Source organism: Cupressus sempervirens, chromosome 10 (assembly GCF_028749045.1).
Source record: "Cupressus sempervirens isolate cs-2001-9-10 chromosome 10, ASM2874904v1, whole genome shotgun sequence".
NCBI classification, from domain to species: domain Eukaryota; kingdom Viridiplantae; phylum Streptophyta; class Pinopsida; order Cupressales; family Cupressaceae; genus Cupressus; species Cupressus sempervirens.
This window is the reverse complement of record NC_143127.1, coordinates 268,472,240-268,483,621: the sequence shown is the minus strand read 5'-3', so window position 1 is coordinate 268,483,621 and position 11,382 is coordinate 268,472,240. Positions and strand designations below refer to the sequence as shown.

Below are 11,382 nucleotides of genomic sequence, written 5' to 3'. Positions count from 1 at the left end.
TAGTTGTACAAGATTGTTGGCAACACTAAAATTTGTAGTAGATAGTCTTTCTTAAGCATCATGAACTTGGAGTTCAATACATCTTCGTTAAGGTTAAGCCCACTTAGTTGCTACTCCATTTTCAAAACCTTCAACGAGATTTATGCTTTATGAACCATTCACTATAGAGCCACTTTAGCCCATCAATTGATAAGTAAGCGACTTTTCCTTAACAAGTCAAATTGTCATATTGCTAACATGATTCAATCATGTACTTTTTGAGTCAAACCCATTGACCATTGTCTCATTAGTATTGGTTCATGACAACCCAAGTCATTAAATAAAGAAAATGGATAACAACAAAAACAACTCTTTTTTGTTCGTATATGGTTGATTGCAGACTATAGATTACTCCTACAACCATTAGTTTATAAAGCAACACTAATATCTAACAATATTTTACGTATACATGAATAATTTCAATAAACTAAGATAATTGAATGCAAACTAGCCTCAAAGAGGGCTTTAGATAGCATGAAGAAGAGATCTATCAACTTACTCAAATAAAACTATGAAATATAGGGCCCTAAACCTTATAGTTGTTTAAGATTGTTGGCAACACTAAAATTTGTAGTAGATAGTCTTTCTTACCCTAAACCTTATAGTTGTATAAGATTGTTGGCAACACTAAAATTTGTAGTAGATAGTCTTTCTTAAGCATCATGGACTTGGAGTTCAATACATCTTCATTAAGGACATTGAACACAACTTAACTTTTGCACAATACCTTTGGTGTACTAGAGGGAGCATATAGATTGTAGGTTCAAAAGTATCATCAAGATATGATAGTAGAAAACTACTTGAATAAATCAACCCACCTTTCTAAATTAATTACTCGTCCTCCATTCTTAATTATATTTTAACAATAAATTTCAATTTTCTCAATTACACTTGTAGACCATAAGTATCACAAACTAAATCAAATATCAAGTTGTATTACTATTTTGCAATACACTTGCTAATAATCATAACATATGGTATATAATGATGATTAGTTTTATTTGAAATTGTAATAATGAATTTTAATTCATATATTAAGAGACTAAATAGAAGTGTTATTAAAATTACTTATAAAACTAACCAACACTAGTCTCTCGTGAATTTTAATATAAAAGTAGCCAATGCCCAAATTTTGTTACTCACAATGTTACTCAATTACAAGATGTCTATCATTTATAGCATTAACAATATAATGTATAAACTAACCAAAACTAGAATCTCATTTATGTAATTATAAATAATCAAATACCCTATATTTGGTTAGTTTGAAAGCTAATTGGAAGATGTCTATCTTCAAATTCTTGAACATATCTATAGATTAAAGTAGTTAGGTTTCCACAATCCATTGTAATGCATACGATTTTATTGTGTAGAATTTTTTATCCTCAACACTTTGGATTGCACATATTGATCCATCATTAGGGTGAAGGAGAGTGTAAGAGAGAAGAAAAATAAGATGATGGATCATCGGGTGTGATTTGAAACAATAATGATAAAAATTTTCACACAATCAATTTCTAGAAAACTATATCGATATCTATAGATGAAAATCATAGATTGAGTGAGGACTTTCAATGATGGGAGAACAATTCGAAGACACATTTTTTTAGATATATTTAATTCAATAGAAAATTTACACTTTAGAAATATGTAGAAATGATTTTTCTTTTAATACTCTTTTGATTAAGGGAGGAGGAGGGAGTGGCCATGAAAACTATAAGAACAATGTAATCATGTACAACCAATCAAATTATAGAGGCTCACTTCCATAATGACATCATCTTAACAAAAATAAAATTTCAATTTATTAAATTATAAATGTGGGGCAAAAGCCTTTAGCCCACAAGGTAGTACTTCAATGACTAGGAGTTCTAAAAAAACAATTGCCGAGGCTAGGGATGTTGAATGTTGACAGAATAGATGTGCCCCTCGTTGTGTGGCCTCTTGTGTAAATCGTAGGTGTACACAATATTTAAAACCATGACAAAATAAATATTATTAGAGTTTTGTGCATTTTTATTTATTAATGTATGCATACCGGCTACAGGCGGTAGACTCAACGGTCGGAAAAATACAGCTTTACCGGTTTAAGTCGTCTCGGAGCTCCGTTGAACAAAGAGTTTTCGGGCTTTGCCACATCTCCCTCTTTTTCGGTTACCGCCTTCTTTTGCGTAAAATGTGTGTGTTGGCACTTTCTTTACGTGTATTTCAGTTCTGGCGTGGACTTGTTTTACACAACTTGGCCGTGTCTTTTGCTCATCCTTAACGCATTTCCCTCAAGCTTAGGTATTTGCTTACATCTTACAATTCTCTAGTTTTTGAACAGGGACTTTAAATAGCTTTCGCCGAGCCCCTGTTTTCGTTCAATTAATTTATTTATTCGGTTTGGTTTTGGGTATGTGAATCGAGTGCATTGTTCGAAGTATTTTTACTCGCAGTAAGGTGGGTGGGAGATTTTTTTAAATTTGTTTCCGTTTCACGAAGCTATACTTTTGAAATGGTGTTTTGAGGTCCAGAGCGTGGCGCAGAGGGTTAGTGGAGGAGCAGAGCTCTGATTATAAAGCTGTTTGTAAGTGGAGAAAACAGTGGCAAATGTTAATGGCGGACGGACAATGCTGATTAGCGTATGTTTGGGGAAGGTAAAGTAGTGGAAAGATAAATCTCGCTTTGAGTTCTGGGGAGCGGTAAACAAGAGAGAGTTGTGATAGAAATCAGGAGAGAAACAAGGGCAAAGAGCTATGCAAGCCTCTAGAAGACCCGCTTGAGAAAACAAGAAAGCGTTACAGATTATAGAATGTGGAAAGGGGTTAAATCCGGAATAAAAGGGCCAACACAAGGCAGAACGGACTTTTAAAGGACTATAAATGTGTGCTTCAAACTGAAATACACACATTTTGGAGAGTATATATAATAGATCAGACCCACAACCAGTGTACTCTGGGATCAAAGGCAACATTTCGGCACACCAGATCAGTAACACCCGGTTTGTGTGTTGAGCAGCAAAACACTACATTTTGAGAACACCCAGATCAGCTTCATCAAGTGGGTGTAAGCAGAGCTCTAAAACGGGGTGTTTTTGAAAGGCGCCTAGATCAGCACACGCACTAGTAGCTACTGGCAAAACACTGAAAAGGGTCATTCGGAGACACCTAGATCAGGCACAAAACGCTGCAGACTGAAAGAGGGATATACATTGTGAGTGAGGAGTTTAGCGGAGGATAGTATCCGTCAAGGTGAGTAGAACTTGGAAGACTTTTCTTGTAATAGCAAAAGTGAGAGTCTATCCATGTCTGGAGCAGCTAAAGTAAGGGCCGCCCTAAACATAGCAGATTCAGAAGGGAGGCCGGTCCTTCGGCCCGCAGCGGGGAACAACACCCCATCCTCTCCGGGGGAGGTTGTTCCTGCAAAACCCACATCAAAGCCTACAGCCAAACAACACCCTTTGAAGAACCCCAAAACCCCTCCGTCGGACAATGAGGCCAAGCCCGTCTCTACTTCTCCTAAGATTACTTCCCCCACACCAGCTGCTACGGCTTCGAAGTCTTTTCCTTTAACCAACGAGTCCAAGACAAATGCTTGTGGAAAAGGGCCTCTTAGAAATGGCGTCTCCAAAAGCGTGTCAGGGGGTAAGTCCCCCAGGCTGAATTGCAGCATTGACGGGGGCATTAAGTCATCTTCCTTCAAAGGGGGTAGCATTAGCTTTTCCCTTACTGCCTCATCCTGCTCTTCTTCCGAGGGTTCTTCTGACTCATCTTGCAGCCTTGCTGCAATGAAAAAGGCAGCTTCCTTGGAGCTCTATGCACAGAGAAAGCTTAAAATCGCACAATATGGAAGAAAACAGAGCTCTCCAAAGCTTGTGAAAGTGGCCCCAGATGACATTTCCATGCCCCCTCCTGCCGAGGAAGCCAAGAAGAGATGTGGGTGGATTACTCCTCAGAGTGGTAAGAATTTTTAGAAGGGTTTAATTTTTGATATTGTTCAATCATGCTGTATGCTGCCCTCAAAGAATAATTTTTTTAGTGTAATTTGAAAAGGCTGTCTATTCTTACTACTACATATACTGGATGCCTTGTCTGTTGCTGTAATATGCCAAGCACCCTCATTTCATTAGTAATTGTTTTCCCCCTTTTTAAATTTTTAATCTTTATGACCATAGTGCGTGGTTGAGTTTATGATTTGATATTATGAACTGCATGGATTTGGTCATTGCAAGTAGAGAAAGGAGAATTCAGGGGTGTTTTGAAGGCTGCGTTTTTGTGGCCTCATTTTATTATTTTGTTTCTTATCACCAAAGCGCTTCACTGAGCATGTTATGAGGTATTGCTCAAGGAAATATGGGCATGCATCAGAGTCTCAACTAGGTTTCAGATGCTCCAGAGGACAAAATTAAATGTTGCGTTGTATGTGCTAAGTGCGGGTTGTGAGAGTCTCTTCCCTATGAGTTTAGTTTACAAATTTTTTATGCCTTTGGACTGTTAAGTAAATTTTTGCCTTCCATGTTATCTTTTCTAGCATTGGTTATTCTTCTTTGATTCTTATGGTTCTGCACATGGTGTGATGTCTAAGCTGCTACCCAAGAAAATGAGTTCCTCTTAATTTTTGGGAAAAGGCTTATTCTCTAGACATGATGTACTTGCAAAACCTGGTGAAATGTTACTTCTGATGAAAGATTATCATTGCTAAATGGTGGCGTAGTGTAAGCTACATGGTGATTTCGCATAACTTATCTACGTTGCATTGTAGCCAGAGCAAGGCCATGACCTAAAATTATTATATGATTTGTATTATCTTGCTTACAAGAGTAAGCCACCTCGTATGTGCTGTGAAGTGTGTTTCTCAGCTCATATGTTTCAGTAGTAGATTACTAATGATACTCATATGATAAAAAGTCACGTTTCACATATTTCTATCAGTGATTGATGGAGCTGTCAGATGTTCTCTTAGAAACGTTTTCAGAATTTTCCTATTTTGAATTTAATGTCCCATTATTTCCTGTCTGTGCCTGTAATATCTGACAAGAAATTTAACTGTACAAATTTTTAAATCAATGCGATGGATGTGTCATTGTTCTAATTTTTAGGTTAGATTGGTATTGTTGTTCTGTGAGACGCTGAAGACATTGGATATGGAATCTCAGTCTATGACTTGCACCTGGGGAAGACTTTTGGTTTGCTCTTGCATTTTATTTTGCCATGCTGCTGCCCTTGAGGATGCATGAGGTATGGGATAAGAACAAAAAGTAAGAGAAAAATTCTTGTTTATGCGTAACCTGGGGGTACTGTGCATTATTAAAACACCCTTGTTATCATATTTTCCACTCTCTTGAACTGGATTATAACTTGCATTTTGATGGGAAAGACCTGTTCTGTGCAATAAAGTGCTTTGATTTTATTGTCCTTGTCTAGATCACTTCAATGCAACACTCGCCATTTTTTTCTGATTTATTATTTTGTCATTTAGTTATGCCCAACAGTCTTAACAATTTAATTGTTCTTCTCTGTCACCTTATGTTTTGATATCTAAAGTTTGCAATTGGTTTTTAATTTAAGTAAGACGTGATATTCTTTAGATGCTTTTGCAAGCTTAATACTATCTCTTATGTACATCTGGGATTCCCTGGATGTTCTGATTTTTACTCCAATTTAACAGATTCTTACAATTCTGGGATTTTTCTTTGCTTTAGGAATTCTCAGGTCTTTGATGTTTTATAAGATTTATCTTGTCATAAAAATGTTCAAGTAGAATTCTGACTTGTTTTACCAAAAATTTGGTGGTTATAGATCCAGCTTATGTTGCTTTTCATGATGAAGAATGGGGCGTACCAGTTCATGATGATAAGTAAGTTTCTTAAGTACTTTGATGAGCTTGGAAGTGACTTTTATGAAGAACTTCTAAAATGAGACTCTCTGCACGTTTTCTTGAAACTCAATGCAGAAAATTATTTGAGCTACTTGTGCTATCTGGGGCGTTGGCAGAGCTCAGCTGGCCAGCTATACTCAGCAAGAGGGAGAGCTATAGGTAAGTTTAGATTTCTGCCTTTGTTTTAACAGCCTGTCATGATCTTCTGGTAGCAAGTATGTTTAAAGGAATATATAACATATCTGAACACCAGCACACAGTTAAATTTAAACACAGGAATATGGTAGAAAGGAATATTTTTGAACATCAGCACACAGGAAAATGTCCAAAAGAATATATTTGAACACCTTGACGCTGCAAAACACAGGAGTAGAAAGAAATCTGAAAATCATGTATGCTAATCAACAGTTTAAAGAATTGTAAATCCTCTGTCAACTTGCAAATTTTATGCGATGGCCTGTTATATGTCTTTTATAAACTTCAATAAAATGAGCAAATGGAATTAGAAGTCCCAGACTTCTGGGAAAGATGTATGATAAGTCATTCTCTTAAAGAAAACAAACCAATATACACTCTATAGAAAAGTTGTATATGATCCTCAAAAATAGTGGAAGTTTAACTTTCTGAAAAATAGATGGCATTTGGTTGCTACAAAGAAAATTACTTGTTTGGTTCTTTTAATCATATAAAAATTTGATTGTCTGCTATTCTTTGCAGAGAAGTGTTTTCAGGATTTGATCCTATTGTTGTGGCAAAATATGATGAGAAGAAAATAAGGTCGCTAAAGTCAAACTGCAATATAATGTTAAATGAAGGGAAGCTTCGTGGCATTGTAGATAATGCTAAAAACATCCTTAAGGTATGATCAGGTTAATCAATACGTACATCAAATTGCTTTATACTCAATTGTAAGTAAAGTTAGGAAGAAAATTAGGTGCTTTGAATTGGATATACTGATTTTTATTCTTCTTTAAATGCATTCAGATTATTGACGAGTGTGGATCATTTGATAACTATTGCTGGGGTTTTGTTAATCATAAGCCAATTGCCAATAAATATAGATACCACAGACAAGTTCCTGTGAAAATTCCCAAGGCAGAAGTAATCAGTAAGGATCTGGTTAAAAGGGGTTTCCGATTTGTTGGCCCTACGATCATGTATTCTTTCATGCAGGTGACAGGAATGACAAATGATCATCTCGTAAACTGTTTTAGATATGAGGAGTGCAACATGCCTTCCAATGAACAACAATCAGGGTATCACAAGAAAGATCATATAGACGATACTAGCCAAAAAGAAGTTGAAAGATTGGTCACATCTATTGAAAAATCAACCTTCTTCCAAGATTGTAATGAGGTGGCTTGAATGTTTATCATGTACTTGTACCCTGGGTTATGTTTTTCATTTGGAATTTACAAAAATAAACCTTTTGTACTCAATGTTACATTTTATGGAGTGAAAGAAGGCAGGCACATCATGTAACATTCTGATCACTGGCTAGAAAGAGAGACCTACGAAGGACAAATTGGATGAAATTTGAAAATGTAAAATTCACATTCATTTTTCTTCACACATCTCAGCTGTTTAGCTGAGCAGCAGCGAAAGTTGCTTGACTTGGCTGCTTTTATTCCTGGAGGTCCTGAGTCTTGCATTTTGTACAGAGACAAATTTGTACTTTGTGGACAGGTGTTTTGTGTATGACACAAATGTTCTAGCTCCTTGGCTACAGGCTATAGTATATTCTAATGAAGAGTTGTATAGAAGTGAAGCTGGTATACATTTTGTAGATAAACTTAAGAACAAAAGAGATGCTTTTAGAAATTCTTTTTGTGCTATTACAAATTGAGGTCGATGTTATGAGATTAGTTTATTGAGGTGGATTCTGTTGAATATTTTGGGTTATCTACTTATAATGACAAATGACAGTTTAATTGATTTTTATGTTCAGCAGTTTAGTAAAACAACTTGGATTAGAAGACATAGGAAGAGCCCTCCATGTAGATGGCAATCTTACAATTTCAAACAATCTTTAGAAAACTTTATGATTGACGCACAGCATGCAGTTTTCTGCACACTGGAAGTATGGTTGCCTGCTGGTGTTCTTAAAAGCAAATGGACCTTTTTCATACAGGAAAGGGAGATGACGTGCATTGCCTACAAATCTGTTTTAAACTTTCAAGTCATCCTTTTATAGTTGCAGAGTCTGAGTTTACCCTTGCAATATATTAACAATAGAATTTGCCATCGATATTCTCCATTTTATCTGCAGTACGTTGAACAAATGCTGATATCTTGGAAGATACATAAGTTTTGCTTAAATTTTGTAAGATAGATGTGGCATTAGTTTACCTTGTTACCATGTTTATGGCTTCCATTCATAGTGAGGATTGGAAATCTTAATTATCTTAGATAACAAAAGAAATGAACAAATGTTAATTATGTACCTCCTTGTTTTGCTTTCTTCTTCCTGATGATTGGTCAGGAGTTTTTGAAATGTTGCGGAAATAAACTCACACAGTTGATATCAGAAGCTAAGCACGATAAAAACGTTAATGCTATTTGACAATTCACAATTGCAGTATAAAGCGTTGTAATAAAATTCAGAATGCAATAAGGCACTGTATCATTGTGTGCAAAGAAATCCAAACATGGTTTCCAATTTTTTTTTGCTTAAAGGTGCTGAAGTTCATAAATTTTTTAGCAGTTAGCCTATTCATTTGAGCACTCTCGGGGTTGGAGATTCTTCACAGCCGTATGTTGAATTTGAGTGCCCTGACAAAGTTAAGTACAACCTATGGTGTGCGTCATAGAAGAAACGATGTTATTGTTTTGAATCATGTTGGTGTATAAACTATTACGAGACAGAACAGAAGGTACCTAAGAAAAAAATAACTTCTAAAATGGAAGGAATCAAGGATGATCAAGCTTTAAGCCGGAAAAACTATGGGTGTCAACTACCAAAGCTCTAATCTATGAAGAGAATTGTTTCCAAGCCAGGGCCGTGACTGAAATGTGAGTAAAGTCTACTGCAAACAATCTTAATATTAGAAAACTATAAATTCATTTATCACATAAACCTTTGGCCTGGAAGTTCTGAAGCCTAACTGGTTTAAAACTATAAATTCATTTATCACATAAACCTTTGGCCTGGAAGTTCTGAAGCCCAACTGGTGCAGGGGCACCTAGGTAGGCTTGTGAAAGACCTAGGGCTCCTAGGGTATTTTTGGCTTGTGGTGGTGCTAGCAACACTAATAGGTGAATAATAGGCTTAACCTAGTCCTAGGTTGAGGTTAGTTAAGATGGGAAAGTTTAGAAGGTCTTAAGTTGCTCCTAGTTGTTCAATTATGCTATATAGAGCATTTTTGTGTTTTGAAGGGTAGGAAGGTCAAACAGGGGTTTGAAGGTCCTTATTACATGTTCTCTAACCATATAAGGCCTTTGGCTAGGCTTGACAACATTTGGAGCAAATTTGAAATTCAAATGCTTAAAAATGCAAAAATTCCCAAAAATTGTCAATGTTGTCATTGATAACATTGACAACTTTTTGTGCAATCGAGCAACTTTTCAGTTGGAGCTTTGCAACTGTTTGAAGCAGTTGGGATTGGTGTGGGGATGTGTTTATAAGGCCATCCTCGACCTTTTGGTAGGGTTGGAATAGAGAGTAAATTCTGGTTGTACGAACTAAGCAACAAGTTTAATATCACAGTTTTATGCTTTTCAGTTTGTTTGGCATTCAATGGATTATATTAGGATCTTTTGTGTTTGCAAGTGTTAAGTAGGTTGATTTGGACTTCTGTACAGTTTTAGTTTGTGACTTCATTAGGTTTTAAGTGCTTGAATAAATTACTATTTTTTCCCACTGTTTGTTGTTTTGAAGTGATCGAGCAAAATGGAGTCATAACTCCCTCTCCCACTGTAGGATTTGTACGAGCTCCTGGGATTTGGGAGATGACTCCTTGTACATATTGTACAGCGAATGAGGGCCCTTGGAAAGCAAAGCAAGTGATTTATTGATGCCCTAGGCGAGCCAGAGATGCATGGCTAGGGATCATAGTCAAGTGCAGAGGTGTTTGGGTGTTTGAATGTGCACGACACTTCAATCAAAGCCTGAAATGTGTTAGGGGAATGTGCAATGAAGCTCCAAACTCAATGGGAAGCCATGGTGGAAGTCCTATGGGAAGCAAACCAATTTTTTCATTAGACAACCTGCTAAACCCTTAAAACCCTTGTTTTTAGGCTAAAATTGTGCCCATACTGTACGGACAAGTTGAGAACCCTAGACCCCCAAAATCATTAAGGTCTCTGAAAATGGTGTCTGGATTGGTGGTTTGTTTATCCCCTTGTTAAGGATTTTTGCAAGGTATTTGGGGTTTACTTCATTTGGAGGGCTAATTGCTTGTAGCCCTATTACAAGCATTTAAGTGCATTCTTGCTTGGTTGTTGGAACTCGATTAGGGTTTCAAGTTTGACTGTGATTGAGGACTTTGAAGGAAGTCCAAATACCTTCTTAGATGACCACTCAACCATTGGGTTGTCATTTGGGCATTTGGAGTTGATTGTGATGTGGAAGAGTTGGCAAGTTTACTGAATGGTGTGCACTAGTTGAATGGCCTAGGACCTCACGATTAGGTTCCTAAGAAGATTAGGGAAATTAGCAACCCTATTAGGTCTAGTGGAAGACCTAAGGTGGCCCTAGAGGAAGCTAGGGTAGGAGCAAGGCTAGTTGTCACATCACCAACAATAGTTGTTACTTAAAGAAGTTGTAGCATGTTAGTGGTCTTCAATGTTAGAGGGCTTACTGTGATAAACTGAAGATCAACATTACAACCAAACTAGGTGTTCTAGTTAGGAACTTTTGGGAGGTAGCGAACTTGAGTATTGGTTATATTATTTTGTTATGGACTCGTTGCAGGAAAAAAAATCTACTTATCATAATAGGTATCATCTTCCATTGATATTGCTTTGAGGTTAAGGACTACGAATGTTTAAACTGGTAGGTGCAGCCTAGTATGAGAAAAGAAAGACAAGTTCTCTTAAATTTTGATAATAGATTACAGGGTGTGATTTGAAACATTGATGTAAAATAAATAGACAATCTAATCTTAAAACAATGATAAGAAAGACTATAATTATATGATTGAAAATACGTTTTAAACAGTTTCCATTTGTAATGTAATGCGAAAGGGCTGAATACACAATTGTTAGTGTAGTTTTTTGTTTTTTCTATTTTGCTAGGTTTTTCCTACACTTTTAATAATCTCGCTTAGGTTAATAAAGCATGTCTTATTAGGTGAATGGTTGTGAGGTGTCACCTTCCTACATGTGAGCATCCATTAGCTATCTTGAGAAGATACTTTGCTATCTTTAGTTCGATAGATGGTTGCTCCTCATTGGTTGGTGTTGCCACCTCCTCCCTCTTCCTAGCCTATATAAGCATGCTACCTGACTTGTATTTGCATCTCTTGTTTTTGCGTCCTCTTAATG

At 36.5% G+C, this 11,382-nt stretch overlaps 1 protein-coding gene across 1 annotated transcript; it reads left to right on the top strand.

Annotated features, from left to right (window-relative positions):
• The first annotated feature begins 2,275 nt into the window (after positions 1 to 2,275).
• On the top strand, positions 2,276 to 7,719 carry LOC149533671 (uncharacterized). Its single transcript, XM_089803336.1, has 5 exons — positions 2,276 to 3,980; positions 5,820 to 5,877; positions 5,974 to 6,057; positions 6,616 to 6,757; positions 6,883 to 7,719. Exons 1-5 carry the CDS (start codon positions 3,326 to 3,328, stop codon positions 7,261 to 7,263), a joined length of 1,320 nt encoding a protein of 439 aa, XP_089659462.1. The 5' UTR covers positions 2,276 to 3,325; the 3' UTR covers positions 7,264 to 7,719.
• The last annotated feature ends 3,663 nt before the right edge of the window (positions 7,720 to 11,382 follow it).

What these genes read in the sequence shown, in the direction of transcription:
- LOC149533671 (XM_089803336.1), top strand. Translation starts at nt 3,326, where the DNA reads ATGTCTGGAGCAGCTAAAGTAAGGGCCGCCCTAAACATAGCAGATTCA. An exon ending in GTACCAGTTCATGATGATAA is followed by an intron (nt 5,878 to 5,973) that starts GTAAGTTTCTTA and finishes AACTCAATGCAG; the next exon opens with AAAATTATTTGAGCTACTTG. An exon ending in AGCAAGAGGGAGAGCTATAG is followed by an intron (nt 6,058 to 6,615) that starts GTAAGTTTAGAT and finishes TATTCTTTGCAG; the next exon opens with AGAAGTGTTTTCAGGATTTG.